General features: G+C 33.4%; 1 protein-coding gene across 1 annotated transcript in view; it reads left to right on the top strand.

The window, feature by feature from the left end:
- Window positions 1–13,103, top strand: part of LOC139482709 (uncharacterized) — an 85,358-nt gene extending 72,255 nt beyond the window's left edge. Inside the window, exons 14-20 of the mRNA XM_071266775.1 lie at window positions 386–1,158; window positions 1,808–1,838; window positions 3,071–3,342; window positions 9,359–9,386; window positions 10,494–10,820; window positions 11,597–11,896; window positions 12,761–13,103. Of these exons, the coding sequence (XP_071122876.1) occupies window positions 386–1,158; window positions 1,808–1,838; window positions 3,071–3,342; window positions 9,359–9,386; window positions 10,494–10,820; window positions 11,597–11,896; window positions 12,761–13,095 (2,066 nt within the window). The 3' untranslated portion in view covers window positions 13,096–13,103. The remainder of the gene's footprint in view (window positions 1–385; window positions 1,159–1,807; window positions 1,839–3,070; window positions 3,343–9,358; window positions 9,387–10,493; window positions 10,821–11,596; window positions 11,897–12,760) is intronic.
- The last annotated feature ends 7,959 nt before the right edge of the window (window positions 13,104–21,062 follow it).

Here is a 21,062-nt window from a genome sequence, read left to right as displayed (position 1 = left end):
TATTACCTTGAATACTATAATAGATAGAGATAAACTGTAAACAGCAATAATGTACAGCAAAGTCAGACCTAAAAAAAAGTGAACACAACCAAAATGGTCATTTGACCCCCTAAGGAGTTATTGCCCTTCATAGTCAATTTTTAACAATTTTCACTCATATTTTCCACTGAAACTACTGGGCCAAGTTCAATATAAATAGAGATAATTGTAAGCAGGAAGAATGTTAAGTGAAGTAAGATCTAAAAACACAATCTATCTCTAAAACACAATTTTGTCATGAATCCATCTGTGTCCTGTGTTGACCAAGGTGAGTGACACAGGCTCTTCAGAGCCTCTAGTTTTGATTTGAAGTCATAAGATTGATTTTTTTTCTTCATTTTCATAGATGTTGAATTCTGGCCTAAAGAAGATAAAACAAGAAAAACCTTCAAGAAGATGTCAAAAAATGGAATGATACAAAAAGTAGACCTCTACCAGATTTGGGAACAAAAAGAATTTTGTCAGATTTTACCATTTAAAGAGTACATATTCGATATGCTGATACACCTTGATATCGTATCTGAACAGCGTAGATATGATACAAAAACAGGAAACCGGCTACCAGTAGAACACTTCTTTGTACCCTGTATGCTTACCCAAAGAAATGATACAGATTTCTTGTTACAAGAATGTACACCAGAGAGGACTGTTAGTTTGGCCTTCGTTTTTAAAGGAACCATCATACCTCCAGCCTTACCAAACCGTCTAATATGCGCATGTCTCAGTATGTGGACATTAAAACAATACAGAGGAAGAAAACTTATGTTTTCGGGGTTTGTTGGGTTATCAGTTGATAAAGAGCATGATATTGTTGTCTGTGTAGAAGGAAATAAGATCTTATTGCATCTAGTCCACAAGCGCTCCAAGGGTTTGATAATACCTGATATAGCCACCAGTGTCCGGGATTGTTTGTTTGTTACTTTAGAGAGAATTTCCGAATTTTATCAGTCTTCCATCCATTGTAAAGCTAGCAGCAAGTTACCTTTCCACACCGAGTATTCCTGCTCGAAACTAAACTGTTTCACATCAGAACACAAGATGGTTTCAGAAGCTGAGGAATGTTTTTGTGAACACGGTGAAAACATTAAAACTAACTGGAGTATTTGGAACAAGAAAAGGGTATTTATATACTTTTATTGGTACATACATGAGAGATATTTAGAATTGTATGTCTAAGCCTCCGCATATGTCGCCAAGTTCTCTTATTGCAGAACATTGGTATTATATTTGCATTATACATGTATGTTAGACATTCAATTTTTCAGCTCTATATAAGAAATAATATATGGTATATGATTTTCAACATGACAATTCTTCATCATAAACCAAATGACGTAAAATTCAGCACCTAAGGCCTTCAACAAGTAGCAAACTATATGCCATATACCAAGCTATTTTAAGTTGTTATGTAAACATGTTCATACATTCAGAGACAAATTTATATCTGTACCAACTTGCTGATGTTGGTATGATAGTAACTAAACATAAAATGTATCAGACAGAGGGACAAAGGATGATATTGTTGATATGACATCTTTTTACCTTTTTTTGTAAGGTAGATGAGCAGATTGATATTGATAATATTTACTTGACTTTGCTTGTAGTAACTATTAGCATTTGCCAATATTGTATATTTTTTTATTATATGTGTTTGTGTCATTAGTTTCACACATTTTACAAAGTGAAATGTATTTTTGTGGACCGATGAGCAAGTAGGTTGCTTACAGGAGTTATACGAATACTTGTAAAGTTATTTTCTATTTTGCAGGAACAAAAGCAGTGTGATGCTAATTGTCCAGGTAAATGTATCATTTATCTCTCTGCAATAGCAGATTATTGACAAGGTTTAACATTTAACATTTAGCATTTAACTTACTGGTATGAAAATATCCAATTTCATATTTCATGTCATAAACCTTGCTATTAAGTTGCTAATGGTGTGCTTTCGTGCTGATACCGATTACACAACATCCGTGGAAAAGCAATACATTTTTACCTTTTGAGATAACAACTACATAAAATACATGTACTTCATATTTCATGTCATAAACCTTGCGAATTGTGTGCTTTCGTGCTGATAACGATTACACAATATTTGAACATCCGTGGAAAAGCAATACATTTTTACCTTTTGAGATAACAACTACATAAGATACATGTACTTTATATTTCATGTTATAAACCTTGCTAATGGTGTGCTTTCGTGCTGATAACGATTACACAATATTTGAACATCCGTGGAAAAGCAATACATTTGTACCCTTTGAGTTAACAACTACATAGAATACATGTACTTCATATTTCATTTCATAAACTTGCTAATGGTGTGCTTTCGTGCTGATAACGATTACACAATATTTGAACATAAGTAGAAAAACAATACATTTGTACCCTTTGAGTTAACAACTACATAAAATACATGTACTTAATATTTCATTTCATAAACTTGCTAATGGTGTGCTTTCGTGCTGATAACGATTACACAATATTTGAACATAAGTAGAAAAGCAATACATGTTTACCTTTTGAATTAACAACTACATAAAATACATGTACTGGAACCTTACATTTAAAGTATATGATTTGGTGAAGTTCATGTTGCTTAGTCTTTAGTTATTGAAGTTGTGTCTTCTGTACTAATATTTGTCTATTGGTCTTTTTTATTTTAGCGATGGAGTTGGTCACTTTATTTTCAATCTATGAGTTTGACTGTTCCTCTAGTATCTTACATTCTTCTGTTTTGCAAGTTTAGTTTAGATTGATTGCTGTAAACTACTTTCATATATCCTATATATCTTAATAGTCAATGTGTATGATAGATATCAATAGATTAAAGTATATGCTATATATCAGATAACACTTGTTGTGTATTTTGTGAACATAAGTTCAAAGTAATTATGATAAGATTACTACATATGTTGCTAATATTGCGTACTGAATAACTTCCAATGTTGAATAGTTATAACTTATCTCAGTGTATATATTAACGTACTTTATTGACAAAGCTTATGTGTTCTTGATTTAATATTAGGTTTGAGTGAAGATGCATTATCTCAGATTCCAAGTGACAAAGAATTGTTCCGGCTGTCTGTTAATTGTGAGACACGCATGCTTCACGATTTGGCTCTCCATCTTGGAATGGAAGAGATGGTATGGAATGATATGGAATACAATTACCCAGGAAATGCACAGCTTGTTAAGTTTTTCACACTGATGCATTTGAAAGAGAATGATGAAATACGATTCACAGAAGTGGACAACGGATTGAGAGAAATGGAAATAACACAACATAAATTATGTGTGGTAAGTTATTACTGCAGTGGACTGGTGCAGTTGTATTTATCTTTTTTATATATTGTGTATATAACTATATTTGATATACGGTGTGGTCAGTTGTATGTATCGTACTTTATATATACAACTCGTCTAAACATAAACCTAACAATGTTAGATCTGTAAATTTGCTTTCTTACTGTATATATACAGATTTATCCATCGCATCACCAGCATTGATTGTGATACATGGCTGTGTACATTATGTATCTACAACTCTTCTAAACATCAACCCAACAATGTTAGATCTGTTAATTTGCTTTCGCAAATTTTTTGTTTTTCCCTTTGCTGGGATTTTAACCCATGCTACTGAGATATCGTGACACCAAATCGCCTGCACTGTATCCGGTGCGCTAGCCCAAACGACCACCTTGGCTTCACGTAAATAAAACGTTGGTGGCCAGGTGTTACCTTTCCTCGTCAGTTTTAATCTAGCGTCGTAATACAGTACATGATATATAAGGCATGGAGATGTTATTGTTACAGATCAGCTCAATTATCTATATTAAAGGATCTTACAAATTAATGCAAGATACAGTCACAGAAATAATTATATTTATAAGTACGTCTGAGTCAGTGACAACTCTACAACAGATTTATCCATATAACTGGTTTTAAGGTGTACATTTCTGTCCTGCAGTATTCGCCTGACCTTGACATCAAAAAGTTCATTTGAAAATACCAAAACCTTATAGATACATATTTAGTGTCTACTTCACAAATAATAATGGATGGTCTCAAAAGAGGGACGAAAGATACCAGAGGGACGATCAATCTCATAAATCAAAAATAAACTGACAATGCCATGGCTAAAAATGAAAAAAAAGACAAACGGACAAACAATAGTACACATGACACAAAATATAAAACGATAGAATAAGCAACACGAACACCACCAAAAACTGGGGGTAATCTCGTTGGCTCCATAATGGTAAGCTGATCCTGCTCCACATGTGGCAACCGCCAGGTTGCTTATGCTTTAACAAATCCAGTAAATAGTCATATTCATGAAAGGGAAGGGGATTGTAGTTATGACATAAGGAACATATCTGATATCATTTTTGAAACGGTTATTCCATAACGGTCAACCAACTCGTGATTGGTACGTAAAATTTACGAAGGGATGACTGTATCAATAAATTCTGCCATCAGTTTTTTATGCTGCCTCTACGCCCCCGCCGTAGCGGAGGTTGCATGAAGTTTTACTCCCGTTCGTTTGTCCGTACGTCCCAAAATTGATTTCCAGATTCTAAATTTAGTTTTCCTCAACCATTTAATTTTTAGCTCACCTGGCCCACAGGGCCAAGTGAGCTTTCCCATCACTTTGCTTCCGTCGTCCGTCGGCGTCCGTCGTCGTCCTCCGTCGTCTGTCGTCGTTAACTTGTACAAAAATCTTCTCCTCTGAAACTACTGGGCCAAATTAATCCAAACTCGGCCACAATCATCATTGGGGTATCTAGTTTACAAAATGTTTCCGGTGACCAACCAAGATGGCCGCCATGGCTAAAAATAGAACATAGGGGTAAAATGCAGTTTTTGGCTTATAAATCAATAACCAAAGCATTTAGAGCAAATCTGACATGGGGGTAAAAATGTTTATCAGGTCAAGATATATCTGCCCTGAAATATTCAGATGAATCGGACAACACGTTGTTGGGTTGCTGCCCCTAAATTGGTAATTTTAATGAAATTTTACTGTTTTTGGTTATTATCTTGAATATTTTATAGATAGAGATAAAGTGTTAACAGCAATAATGTTCAGCAAAGTAAGATTTACAAATAAGTCAACTTGACCGAAATGGTCAGTTGACCCCTTTAGGAGTTATTGCCCTTTATAGTCAATTTTTAACCATTTTTCGTAAATCTTAGTAATCTTTTACACAAATCTTCTCCTCTGAAACTACTGGGCCAAAATAATCCAAACTTGGCCACAATCATCTTTGGGGTATCTAGTTTAAAAAATGTGTCCGGTGACCCGGCCATCGAACCAAGATGGCCGCCACAGCTAAAAATAGAACATAGGGGTAAAATGCAGTTTTTGACTTATAACTCAAAAATCAAAGCATTTAGAGCAAATCTGACATGGGGTAAAAACGTTTATCAGGTCAAGATATATCTGCCCTGAAATTTTCAGATGAATCGGACAACCCGTTGTTGGGTTGCTGCCCCTAAATTGGTAATTTTAAGGAAATTTTACTGTTTTTGGTTATTATCTTGAATATTATTATAGATAGAGATAAAGTATTAACAGCAATAATGTTCAGCAAAGTAAGATTTACAAATAAGTCAACATGACCGAAATGGTCAGTTGACCCCTTTAGGAGTTATTACCCTTTATAGTCAATTTTTAACCATTTTTCGTAAATCTTAGTTATCTTTTACAAAAATCTTCTCCTCTGAAACTACTGGGCCAAATTATTCCAAACTTGGCCACAATCATCATTGGGGTATTTAGTTTAAAAAATGTTTCCGGTGACCCGGCCAACCAACCAAGATGGCCGCCATGGCAAAAAAATAGAACATAGGGGTAAAATGCAGTTTTTGGCTTATAAATCAATAACCAAGCATTTAGAGCAAATCTGACATAGGGGGTAAAATTGTTTATCAGGTCAAGATATATCTGCCCTGAAATTTTCAGACGAATCGAACAACCCGTTGTTGGGTTGCTGCCCCTAAATTGGTAATTTTAAGGAAATTTTACTGTTTTGGGTTATTATCTTGAATATTATTATAGATAGAGATAAACTTTAAACAGCAATAATGTACAGCAAAGTAAGATTTACAAATAAGTCAACTTGACTGAAATGGTCAATTGACCCCCTAAGGAGTTATTGTCCTTTATAGTCAATTTTTAACAATTTTTATAAAAATTTGTAAATTTTTACTAACATTTTCCACTGAAACTACTTGGCCAAGTTCATTATAGATAGAGATAACTGTAAGCAGCAAGAATGTTCGGTAAAGTAAGACGTACAAACACATCACCATCACTAAAACACAATTTTGTCATGAATTCATCTGCTTCCTTTGTTTAATATTCACATAGACCAAGGTGAGCGACACAAGCGTTTTAGAGCCTCTAGCTAGTTCTGTTTGAAGTTATGCTCATTTACAAATGGAAAATTACAGAATTTGTGATTTCCATTCCCTTATTTAAGTTAGCTTCAACCAATTGTTATGAAACTTATACACAATTCTAAATACTTTAAAACACAGATCAACTTATAATTTTTGGAGTGTCACTTTAACTGATCATGTAGAGTAATACTCCTTTACAAATTGAAATTGCTGATTTTGTTTGTTTTAGTCCTCTTACTTAAATTTGCCCCATCCAATTTTTATGAAACTTGCAACAATACTTATTACCACAAAACTCATATTATTCATCATTGTCAGACAACTTTTTATAGGAGTAATTGCCCTTACATGACAAATTTTATCTTCTTTTCCATGTTTGCCTTTTATTTTAAGACTAAGATATATAGAGAACATCTTTGATTTGCCGAAATGATCAGCAAGACAATTAAGCTATACAGATAAGTTCAACGGTCGAAATCGTCAGTTAATTCCTTATAGGGTGATTGTCCTTTGATGAAAATGTTTACCAGTTATGCGTTTTTGCTTGATATCTAAACACTAAAATAAGTAGATAGAAAAGAAAGGAAAATTATATATAGCCAAGATCTGCAATGAAGAAAATTTGGATGATATTGCCTGATGACTACTTAGATTAAGCTATTGTCCTTAATAATTTATAGCTTTTTTTTGTCATAATAGAAAATATTATGATTTAGTACATGTAGTACTTAATATGTTTCAACAACTTCTTGAGTTTTAGGTTTAGCCAATCTATTAAGGAAGGTGTGATTTCAATACGACAAGTCTATAGAACGGATGTTGAATAGAGAAGCAAAATATTTGACGTACATTTTATAACAAAACAATCATGCAAATAGAGGGTTGTAATATTGACCATAAATTTAGAATGTTATTCTTTTGAAACGTCCATTTTAAAAAGGGACGTCGATTAGAGACCGGACGTTGATATGAGTCTTACACTGAAAATAGACTACCAACCTTAGCAAGAACATTTGCCTTTAAATTAGGATTTTGTTGATCTTGTTTTGAGTTTGAGCAAAAACTAAAAAATATAGAGAAACTTAACAGACTAAATGATCAGCAATATAAGATCAACAAAACAGCTTTTTGTAATGAATTTTATTCTCGTCTACAATGTTGGAAAGTTGTCAAATCATTTCTGCGTGTTGTATTATGCTTGGGAAGATGTAGTTATTCTCAAGAGGACATTATCTGTCAAATTTTTGTTCACTGACTTGACCCAAGCTGTGCATTTGATTTACATCGTACTACATTGTAAAATGTATATAGAAATTACAAACAGTTTTGTAAAAAGAATTAACAATGCAGACTTGACACTACATGTACAAACTAGTGAAAGTTTAAAATGGCGTATATCAACTCAACTGTACTGATTTTTATTGACCAGTCCGAATTGGTCTGATATTTACTGAATAATATTCGACTGTAGCCTGCATAATATTTAACAGGCAGAACTTGTACTCAACCTTTACCCGACCAGAAATCAACATTTTGTATGCGTCTGAGCGCTCGACCTAGTCGGAACCATACTCGTACTAGTCTGAACCGTATTCGACCTTGTTTGAACATACTTGACGACGTGTTAACCTACCTAGACATATATTTCGCTCACTTGGTCCACAGAGCCAAGTCTGTGAGTTAAGTGAGCTTTTCTCAATACTTGGCGTCCGTCGCCGTCCGTCGTTATCTTTTACCTAAATTTTCTTCTCTGATACACATGGAATAAATATAAGAAAAACTTGGCCACAGTCATAATTGTAGTATTTAAAAGAAAGAAAAATGCATATGTTTGATGTCCCTGCCTGCCAACCAACATAGCCGACATAGGTAAACATAGAACATAGGGCGGATTGCAGTTTTTGGATTATGTCTATGAAACAAAAGCATTTAGAACACATCTTTCAGAGGGCTAACATGTTCATTAGGTTTAGAGTTATCTGTTCTAAAATTTCAGACAGCCTGTTGATTGGTTGTTGTCCCAGAATATTATTAAATATATTATCAAAGCTGTAAATAGCAATAATGTTTACCAAAATATCATTCTAAAATAAGTCAATATGACTAAATTTGTCAAAAAAAACCTGGAGAGGTTATAGTAGATTTTTATACGACCGCAAAAATTGAAATTTTTTGATTGTATATTGGTATGACGTTGGCGTCGTCGTCGTCGTCTGAAGACATTTGGTTTTCGCACTTTAACTTTAGTAAAGAAAATAGAAATCTATGAAATCTAAACAGAAGGTTTATGACAATAAAAGGAAGTTTGGGATTGATTTTGGGAGTTTTGGTCTCAACAGTTTAGGAATTAGGGCCAAAAAGGGCACGAATAAGCATTTTTCTTGATTTTTGCACAATAACTTTAGTATAAGTAAACAGAAATCTATGAAATTTAAAAATAAGGTTTATGACCACAAAAGGAAAGTTTGGATTGATTTTGGGAGTAAGTCCAAACAGTTTAGGAATTAGGGGCCAAAAGGGTCCAAAATTAAACGTTGTTTGATTTCATCAAAAAATGAACTATTGGGGTTCTTTGATATGCCAAATCTAACCGTGTATTTAGATTTGCAGTACATCTAACATCAGGTGGACATGTTCATCAGGATTAGATTTATCTACCCTGAAATGTTCAGACAATCCATTGTTGATTTGCTGTCCGTCGATTAGTAATTTTAAGGAAATTTTACGTTTTATTGTTATTATTTTAACCATTTTAATAGGTTCTAATAATATATAACATCTAATAATCTATAATATGTAATACTATAAATTATAACCTTATTTTACTTGATTTCTTAAAACTACAGTAGATACAGGTTGGCAACACAAACTCTTGAGAACCTCTACTTTGATATTATTATATTTGCAGGTAAGGCGGATAAAACAAGTTAAATCTAGTAAGTACTGTAATATATTAAGGTCTGTATATGATATTATAATAAAGACTTTCTGTTTCGCCTACCTATATGTCGCCTTCGACTGCATTTCATGGATCAGTGATTAAGGTTAACATGATAAGGTCCGTTTCTCAAATACTTTAAGCAGTTGTGTATGGAATATCTGTAATAAATTGATGCCAGTCTGGTTGGTTTGAGTTGACCTCGTTTCCGTGGTTCATTGGTCAACTGTTTCGTTATTGTGTTTTAGTCATATCAGAGAGGTAATAAGTGCAATAATTGAATGCTCATATTTTGTAGTCCTCCTCTCATATTCTTATACCTTCCTATAACCGATGAGAGCAATTGTTACCAGTTTGTGTCATTTTCACGTCTGTCATCTAAAATCAGCATTATATATTTTCTTCTTCTTTTCAAACATCAGCTGCATCTAGTCGACACCAAACAATGGGAACACAGACATTTTTGTTTTTAAAATGTTAAGGTTCAGATGTATCAGACATGTGGAAGTTCCCTAAGTTGATCTGAAATGACTTCCATATCTAGTCTATGATATAAGGGTCAAAAGTATGTTCAATCTGACAAATCATCTAAGATATGAGACTAGGGTGTGCAGTTCATGGATCCGTGTTTAAAAATTGTTGAATTCTCATCATCAAAAACCGGTTGACATTGACTGAGAAACAAAGCATTTTTCGCATTTTTTTGTAATTTGATAGTTCAGTGGAAATGTTGATAATTGCAATATTAAACGACGTAAACTATGCGAAAGATTATCTCTGTCAACAGTTTATTGATACACTATCCTGTTTTCGTCGATTTTTAAAACAAACTTCTACAAGACAAACTATTGAACCAATTTCAACAAAACTTCTAGTGAGTATTCCTTGATGTTTGCAGCATAATTGCTCCACCATCAAACATGACTGCAAGACCAAAACACTATCATGACTATATCAAGTTCTCACAACATAACACACATTTAACTTTAATATTGATATTGCATTGCTGTACAAAAAAGCAATCAGGGTAGCACTAACTATTAAGTCTTTGATTAAGTTTTGGAAAATTCACTGTAGATTATCTTATTTTTTTTATTTTACATAGGTATTCCTGACGATATTTTAGATTGTATTCCATCAGATGAGATTTTAGATAGATTAACACCACTGATTGGCAAGATAGTATTTCAACTAGGAATAGAACTTGGACTGTCTGTAGAAGAGATAGAGAGTATCAAAGAGAAATATGATTGTGATTTGACAGCACAGAATAAGGAAGTGTTGTTTACATGGAGGAAAGACAGAACAGTGAAGCCTACAATACGGGTACTTGAGCAAGCTTTTGTAAATATTGGTAAAGGAGTAAGGTGTTTAAAGGAGGTTGTAAAGGATGTTGATCCCAATACACTTAAAGCAGTAGAAATTGTTACAGGTAATACTTTATGAACGGTCTGAGTTAATAAAAAAAACCCACTACATGCTGTATTATTTAAATCAGGTATTCAGTACAGGAAATATGTATATCATAGATTCATAACAGAAATATATATAATCAGTGCTAACATAGTCTTATTATACAATGCCACTGACGTTATGTTTGTTGAATGAAATTAAATACAATCAAGGAAATATATAAAACAAAGTGTGTCTATTGTACTTCACCATATGGTTAAGCACACATCTCTCCTCTACCGCTTTTGTCTGACATATTATTTAAACGCTTAACCAGACCTTGTTCACTTTTTAACTAAAACTTGCTAAAAAACGCCAAGTGATGACAGCTCGGAAAACACTTGCTGCAGAAAAAACAGAAAAATACACAAACTGGAAGGGGTGTTTTTTGTCAACCGTCCATTCCATACTGAATATTTTGCATGATGATTCTTTCTGAACTGCTTGACATCAATATAATATACTGACATTTGTTTTGTTTTTCCTCTCATGCAATACTAATGAGAATGGAAATAAGGAATGTGCCAAAAAGACAACAAACCGACCACAGAGCAGACACCTTACTTTAAATTTCGAAAGACACTGAAATGAATTTCAAATTTGTATACATTTAATGACATTTTTTCTGATAAATAATCCTGTTTTTCGGGCAACAACAGTTGATGCATTAAAATAATGTAGGATAATTGTAAGCATTGCTTTACTTGATGATCCACTATTTATTTTTTGTTAATAAACCGATATATTCATTTACAGATAGAATCAGAGAAAACAAGAACAGAATCATACATGACATACAAATCACCCAGATTTTAGACCATATGATGACTAATTTGGTGTTATCAATAGATGACAGACACCGTATTGAACAACATGCTGGACAAGATGATCAGAACAAAGCGTTGCTTGATATTGTGATTAAAAGGAGAGAACCTGCGTATGGTGTACTTGTTGATGGATTAAATACCTATGGATATGAAGAGCTTGCAAATGATTTGAAATGTGATTCACAAGAAATTAGCCAAAATGCAGCATTAGTTCCCGTTGAGAATGAAGGTATAATCTTGATAATTTCTGCATGCTTAGGGTAGGGTTACTTCATTGGTAAAACAATAAATGTTCATACTTTATAACTTACTTTGAGGTATTTTCAGTCACTTGAGAATGAACGGGACAGGATACTGTGTTAGCTACCTTTGATAAGGTCAATGGAACATCGTGGTCAGAACAATCGCCAGTATCAACATCAGTGTAATCCCCATAAAATAAATAATCGATATCCCCATGTACTACACATAAGATATATCAACCTTCCATACTTTGTTTCCTTAGCGATCAAGTAAAGCGCCGCCATTTTGACCATATTTGTTTTCAACTACACTAATTGACTACTTCTATATATTTTTTTAATAAGATAGAACGTAGTTAACTTTCAAAAGAACTTTGATGATTATGTTAAAATATTGAAGATCTTAACTTGAAATTCTTACTTTTAAATCTGCATTACTACTATTAGTTCACCCCCTTATAAAATCATTTTTTTCTAGTAAATATATTTAGTTATTTAAAATAATTAAATAATTCATATGTTTTAAATTGTTTGCTCCTATAATTATATATTTTTTTTAATTTAAATCCACACGAACAGCTACAGCTGATATAATATTGTAACAGTATACACATGCTAACATGTTTATGTGCTGAAATCAATTGTTTACATGTACGAATCTAATCAACCACGTGACACGATAATCTCTCAATCAAAACAAAAAATCACCAATCCGCTATTGGGACAATAAAATCTGAACAGACCGATCAGTTTCCAGTCACGTTAGTAAAATGGTCCTAGTATTCACCAAGCCTGATTATTGTTTATATTTTAAGTCACTTTTGAGAAACATAGCTTTTTATATTTTGTAGGTTTATCAGACTGGAATATTCCGTTGTATAAAGTTCGTCTACAGAAGAATTACCTCAAGATTATCACTAGTATACATCATAAGAACATAGTAGATCATCTAATATCAAGAGAGGTGGTGTCAATTGATGAAGGGGAAAAGATAGAAACTGGTAAAACCACACAGGAAAAGAACAGGACGTTAATGACATTATTGTTTCGTAAACATGAACAGGGATATATTGAATTTCTCACAGCTTTACGAAAAGACTCTGTGTATGCAGATCTTGCAGATGAAATAGAAAACACAGCAGTTACAAGTAGAGATATGTCAACTCTTCATACATGCTATAAATAAAATAGTTTAAGAATGCATACTGTTTTTGATTTTTTTGTTGTACATGGTGTTTATCAAACAACTCCTTTTAAATGTACATTTGTAAATACAAATATCTCTTCATAAATAGTTTTAAACATAAATGCAACAATATGCTCTTATTATGTAAATGTAGTTGTTGCTACATAACATGGTTTTCCACAACTAGTGTTTCTGACATAATGCATCTGATCTGTGTAATGTTCTTATCTTTCATCCATAAGAAACAGGATTTTTAATCCAAACAGATCAGTGGTAAATATTTTATTATATTATGTTCACAAATATTTAAAAGTGTTACAGAAGAAATTAAACGTCATAAAACATTTATTGATCTCTAGCCAAAAGGAATGTTTTATGAGTTGTTCTTTTTTCTGTTTTGAACATCTTGTTTTATTAAGGAGAAGTCGAGTTTGTAAATTGAAATTGAATTGTTTAAAAAAAAAACTGTTCATTTCATCACCAATATCAAAATTGGTATAGTTAGTATTTTTTCTGAACTCATTCGTTCGTTCATTGATAAGATATTTCTATTGGTACAATATGAACATGTTAATGTCTATATATTGTAGAATCTTTTCCGAAAAGGTTTTGCGACAATTATAAGAAACCCATAATATTAATTTCACATAATATATTTCTCCTTGTATTCAATCATCTTAGATGTGTATATAAAAGTCCTTAGCATATTTTGTGACTTGATCATGTTTATTCATCTCTTGTAAAATTAAGATTTACATTGTGTTTTTGATGTGGTTATTTTATCACTGTTTGTGTGTTTAAGTAGTGTCTTTTTCTTGTTTATATATGTATAAACTTTTGATGAGTCCTTATCATGCTTATGGAACAAAAATAAATTAAAAAATGTTCTTGTTTTGATCAATTGAACCCCCACCCCCCAAACAAAACAAACAAAAAACAAAACATCGACAGTTTGAACCTAACAGGCCAACCTATCTAAAAGCATCGTATTCGTACATCTAAAGTAAAGAGTAAAATGTAAAATAACAAAACCACCAAACTCAAAGAAAAAGTTTATTCGGATAATTTCTTAACAAATGGCAGAACTCAAAGGTCAAACACATCAAACGAATCAAAACAATTGTCATATAGTCATGTACTTACATTGTACAGGAATGGCCTTATGTAGAATAAAAAAACAATTGTCATATATTCATGTACTTACATTGTACAGGAATGGCCTTATGTAGAATAAAAACAATTGTCATATATCTGTCACCAAGGTCCACTCGAGAGCACTGTTAGATAAGGGGGAGCTAACTCGTATGTGCTGGAACCAAGGGACAGGGGGTCAGTCTATCGCTAGACTTAATGTTCTGATAGGCATAGCTAAAACGCAAGGAAGGTTTTCATAATTTAATTAACGATAACGATTTAAATGAATGATAACAAATCAATCAATAAACAATGCCAAATAATAATAATCTAATTAAAGTACAAAGTATCAATTCAAAATAACAAATCCAAAGTAAAACTATTTCTCTTTAAAATGTAAAATATAAAATAAATGCCAAAATTACTAAATCATAAAATGTACTTAATCTCAATTTCAGAATGTAAAAGTCTCAAAATAAAAGTTTCTCAAAAGTATAATTTTCTAAAGTTAAATTATGAGTCAGAGATAAATTTTGTCTCACACTACACAGTCAACTGATAGACTGGTAGACAGTCTTATAGGTCCAGTATGATGACATGAGTAGTGTGAGGTTACGCTTCCGAAACACTGACTGCCTTTCCAAAATTTACCAACGATATTTATACTAAATTGCAAAATGAATAAATATGTCTCGACATACTCTCATTAGAAAAAATAGACGTTAATTAACAAAGCCTAATCCTATAATGTTTTTATAAAATTTTAAACTTTCAAAGTGACATATGCTAATTACAATTAATATTTCAAAATAAAGTGCTTTGAGCAAACTGTGACATTTCGAGTACTAATGCCACAGCACAGGTAAAATTAAATAAACACATTAATTAAAATTTTACTAAATACAAACATAAAATGTTATCCAAAATAACACTAACACAAATTTAAGCCAAATAACACACCATGACATATTCCCCCCTACTCTTATATGTTTGTCCCCAAACATGATATATACATTCACACATTCACACCTAAAATAATCTTCATACACTACAATAAACTATACATAACCTGGCGCCAGTAGGAAAAATATATATACAATAATTGTCAGCTAGCTAGCTTCTCTCAACCTTTATATTTTTGTGTAAATCTCCAAAAAAAACAAGACACTTTAACCAAAATCAAAAGATGTAGTAATAAGAAATAGTATGCGTGCACTCACACTAAGTCCTAGAACTACCTACCCCGAAAAAAAATGTTTTAGAAAAACTAAATAGATTTACATGCTACTAAAATATTATTTTCAAGTCTCAAACATTGTCCTAACGAGTCACAAATTGTTTAAAACAAATCACCATGGATTTATCTCACTTTGGAACTCTCTAGTTAACTCTTTCAAGAAAGTGTCAATGCACCCATTCGGCACTTCATCAAAAGTCTGCCATTCTGGAGGCATATTTGGGTTCATCCAACTTAACAAAAATTCCATTTTTCCACTATTGTCAACTCTTGCTTCATGTAATTCATATCCCTGACCACAGCTACTAAAGTCTTGTTTCAATGTTCCCTGATGTTTTTCCTTAAGATAGCTCAATTTCTCTTGCAGCAATCTCTCCTCAAATATTGTTGTAAAGTATTTGATAAAATTATGAGCATGGTTTCGAACAGATGTAATTGAATGCCACCTCTGAATGATTCCAGTTTGAATAAGAAAATAAGCCCTCTGATTTATAAAACGCACTGCCAGTAATTTTTCAGGTTGTAAATATTCCAAAGAAGGGTTGTTGTTGGTTGATAGCACATTTATAGATTCCTCTTGAGAATTGTCACTAGTTTTGTTGTTTTCATTATTTCCTTGTCTGTTGGATTTATTAAAGAATTTGTGATTACTTTGATTGAGAGGTCTTTTTCTCTTTTTCCCGCTCATAGTTCTGTCTGCATGAAATTGGCGCACAATATTTGTTGGAATTTTGCATGGAAAATGCCACTCGGTTTGTCCTGTTTTAAATCTTATTTTGTAATAAAGTGTACCATTACCTCGATTTGAAGCCATTAGACGGTCAATGTTTTCTTCCCTAAATGGAGTACAATTTCCACGTTTAGAATCTTGACACGATGGTTTGGTGTTGCCAACAGGTGGATTGCGTGGTTGGTTCTGGTTGTTGTTACCAATTCTCTGGTCTCTGTTTGGTTGTTCTGTTGTTGTCTGTCATTGTCTCCATTTTGCTGTCCCCTGTTCTGTTGTTGTCTGTCATTGTTGTCTCCATTTTGCTGTCCTCTGTTCTGTTGTTGTCTGTCATTGTTGTCCCCATTTTGTTGTCTTCGATTTTGTTGTCCGTCATTGTTATCTTGTCGACCTATTTCGTCTGGATCTAACTCGTCTTCATCATTTTCATGTTCTTGAGGTGGATTAGTTAGGCGAGTGTTAGGATCATAGTATGGTTTCAACCTATGAGCAGTAACTAGTGACTTCACTTCTTTGTTGTTCGCACAATTTCTGATTCTATATGTTTGGTTTGATCTGTTCACAAGAGTTATATAATATGGACCTACCCATTTACGATGCAATTTTGGAGCCTTTCCTACAGGAACTTTAGTACAGTATAGCCAAACTCTTTGGGTAGGTCTAAATTCTGGTTCCTGTGTATTCTTGTCGTATTGGCGTTTATTTCTCTCTTGGGCTACTTCTATGTTCTCTGACGCAATTTTCCTGGTTCTCTCTAAATTTTGTAGAATTCTTCCCAAGAATATCCTGTGATCTTGGGCCAAATGTTCCTTAGGTATTAAAGAAGTGTCTATCGGTAGACACATCTCTCGTCCAAACAACAAGAAAAATTGTGAGAAATCAGTTGGCTGAGTTGCTGGAGTGGCTCGGTATGCCATCATGATTCCTGGTAATAAATGAACCCAGTCATCTTGCTGATCTTTAGCAGAACTGCGAATAGATTGGAGAATAACGGAGTTCATTCTTTCTACAGATCCATTGGTTTGCGGATGATAGGAGCTCGTTAAATGTCTTGTAATCTGAAACATTTCAGATAATGCTTTTACAAGGTTCGAGGTAAAATTCCTGCCGCGATCTGATATGAGAACTCTAGGTGCTCCGTATCGTGAGATAATCTCCCTGTACAGTATTCCTGCTATCTCACCAGCTTCTTGTGTTTTTAAAGGGAATATTTCACTCCACTTTGAATAGCTAATAGTACATGTTTGAATTTTTCTGGAGTTGTAGGTAGACCACTAAGTATGTCCATATGCCACCTACTAAATATGTCATCACTTATTTGAGGTTTAAGAGGTGGACGTTTAGCACCATAATTCCGTTTTGACTGCTGGCACACTTCACATGTTTTAACGTATTGTCTAATATCCTCATACATTGAAGGCCAAAAGTACTTATTAAGAAGTGCTGAGTACGTTCTGTCGAAACCTTGATGACCACCGCCTAGAATACAGTCATGGTAAGACCTTAATACGTCATCACGTAAAATTCTAGGAACAGCTATCTGTTTCACTAAACGCTCATGTCTTGGTACTTGTTTACACCTCTTTGAATAAAAATGTTTTAAAATTCTGTCCTCTATTTCAAAATTGTACGATTCGGCCACTATTGTTCTCGATAAAATTGCATCATTTGGTAATTCTCTATTAAACTTATATTGGTATATTTCTACAAAGTCACGACACTCTTTCTGATGTTTGGATAAATTCCTAAGTTCAGGTTCTTGAATTTCAGTTTCTTGTATGTTCGCGATTACATTTTCCTCACTTTCTCCTTTATAAAAAAACACAGTTTCAGTGTACTCCTTTTCATTTATATTGTACAAATGTTCTGCCAAATCGGTTGAATCTTGTGCTGTTGAATTTGTGTACTGTTGTCTGGATAGACAATCGGCAGTATTCTTAGAGCCTTCACGGTGTATAATCTTGAAGTTGTATCCCTGAAGTAGCAAACTCCATCTTCCTAGACGACCTTGACAGTCTTTGATTTTCTGCAGATACTTCACAGATACATTATCGGTATACACAGTGAATTCTTGATTTGCCAAATAATGTTTGAAGTGCTGTATACCATCAACTAACGCTAAAGCTTCTTTTTCTGTGATATGCCACCTAAGTTCAGAGCCACGCAAAGATCTTCCACCATAAGCAATGGAATGCTCAACTCCATTCTGAATCTGACTCAGCACATATCCCATTGAATATTCTGAAGCATCTGTTGATAGAATAAATGGTTTGTCAAATTCTGGAAACACAAGGATAGGAGCAGATACTAGTGCATTTTTCAAAGTATCAAATGCCCTCTGACATTCCAATGTCCAGTTAAATTTCATATTTTTCTTTAAAAGTGATGTTAACGGTGTGGCAATACACGCATAGTCCTTAACAAATTTCCTGTAATAGTTTGCCATTCCTAAAAAACTTTTCACTTGTTTCGCATTCTTAGGAGTTTGAAAATTGTTCACTTTTTCTGTATTTTCCGGTTTACTTTAATTCCATTTTTTGAAATAATATGTACTATATTTGACTTCTTTCTTTGCAAATTTACATTTTGAAGGATGTAATTTTAAGTTAGCGCTGCGTAAATTTGTAAACACTAAATTTAAATGTTGTAAATGTTCCTCAAAATTCTTGGAAAAAATTAAAAATTCATCGATGTATACTAAGGCAATCTTGAAATTTAGATTGTTTAGCACTTTGGTCATTAAACACTGGAATGTCATTGGTGAATTCATCATACCAAATGCTAGTCTGTTGAATTCATACACTCCCTTGTGTGTGATGAAGGCACTTTTGTATTTTGTGGCAGGGTCTAACGGTTCCTGCCAGAATCCTGAACGAAGGTCGATGGTTGAATACAGCTCCGGTTTGGCATCAGCTAAAGTATCCAAAATGTCAGACATGTGTGGAATCCCAAATGAAAGTGGCTCAGTTATTTTGTTTAGCACACGGAAGTCCACACAAAAACGAAATTCACCATTTTGCTTCTTTACAAGAACTACAGGGCTGTGGAATGGCGATGTAGACTCTTCGATGATACCATGTCTCTCCATCTCATCTAGTTGTCGCTCAATTTCTGCACGCATCTGTGGCGATTGACGATAAGGTGCTAAACTAACCACCTTATCGCCCTTTGTATGAATGGTATGGTAGTGCATCTCAGTTTTTCCAAGTTCAGATAAATCCTTGGCAAATATGTCTCTGTTCTGGCTTAAAAATTTATAAAGTTTCTGTTGCTGAGTTAAACTTAAGTCTGTATCACTTAAATTAATCCCTAAATCAGCTTATATATCATCACTGTTATTGTTTGAATATTTCTCACTTTCTAAAACACTGCACAAAAATCCTTCATCTTGTTCTTTGAAAGCATGAATATTTCTAAAGTCAACTAGTTGTGCAACAGCAATTTGTATTTTCGAGTCCAAATAGATAGTCTGATTTGTTGGATTTAAAAGTCTGTAAATTCCGATGTTGTTATCATCAATATTTGAAACTGTTTTTCCCCCAGCTATAGAAAAGCGAGATTGAAGCTTACGGCACGGTTCTAAAATTACTGTACTTCCCATATGAAATTTTGGAATTTTAACTGGTATAATTGTTTCTGATTGAGGTTCTAAAATCACTGTATTCCCGGTTTCTGCCAAAGCTATAACTGCACTATTATCTTGAAAGGTTGCTATGGTAACATGAGCAACACTATTTTGATGTTCAATGTTCTTTGCTGAATTCTTCTGAGTTGGTATCGTTAAAGTCATGTTTTCAAAATCTGTTTTCACTTTATTGTCTCTCAAAAAATCTAATCCTAATATAGCTTTTGCATGTAGTGTTTCAAATATACGGAATTTCTGGTTATTTTTGTATTGTCCAAAAGATAGCTGTAGCACTATTTCACCAATTATTGCATGCACTTCTCCACAGACACCTATTGCACTATTGATCGTTGATCTCTGTATCGCTGTAGTGGTGTTTAGACGGTACAGCTGATGTTGACTGATACAGCTAAAATACGCCCCACTGTCAACTAAACATCTCACTTGAAGGTTCTCTATTCCAATTTCGACAAAGTTCCTCTCCATGGTTGTAGTAAACTTGAAACCTGCTGTTCCTGGTATTACACTGGATAGCCTGGCACATCTGTCTTTTTGGCAGCACCATCCTTTCGAAATTCTCTTTCTACCCATGATGATATAGATTCCAATAACCAAACTGAAACTAAAAGTAATTTATGTCAGTATATTGTTTATGTTATATTCTCTCTACTATGAGTCAAATTTCCAAATCGCATAAAATTATTTGCACAAGTACAGTTTCTCCTGAACTGAATGTTTACTTCTGTAAAGTTTTTGCACAAACAAATATTTATTTAAAGTTAACAGATTCACACCAAGAATCAACATACATCTATACTTTTCACTAAAAAATATTAAAGTGTAATATAATAAGCAAGATGTACTTATCTTTTAGTTGTGTATTGTTGAATCTGCAACTTGTCTCTCCTGCTACTGGTTCTCTCTTCCTCTCATTGTTTCTCCTGCTGTTGTCTCAATTTTGAAATTTAAGTTTTAAATAATTTTGAATGAATTTTGCCAACCTACATTCTAGCTATGCAGTTTCAGAATCTCTTTTGTATCATGCCTCGGGTCAACACCAAGGTCCACTCGAGAGCACTGTTAGATAAGGGGGAGCTAACTCGTATGTGCTGGAACCAAGGGACAGGGGTCAGTCTATCGCTAGACTTAATGTTCTGATAGGCATAGCTAAAACGCAAGGAAGGTTTTCATAATTTAATTAACGATAACGATTTAAATGAATGATAACAAATCAATCAATAAAC

Source organism: Mytilus edulis, chromosome 7 (genome assembly GCF_963676685.1).
Source record: "Mytilus edulis chromosome 7, xbMytEdul2.2, whole genome shotgun sequence".
Taxonomy (NCBI): domain Eukaryota; kingdom Metazoa; phylum Mollusca; class Bivalvia; order Mytilida; family Mytilidae; genus Mytilus; species Mytilus edulis.
Note: the sequence above shows the minus strand (reverse complement) of the source record. Positions and strands in the feature narration are given on the sequence as shown.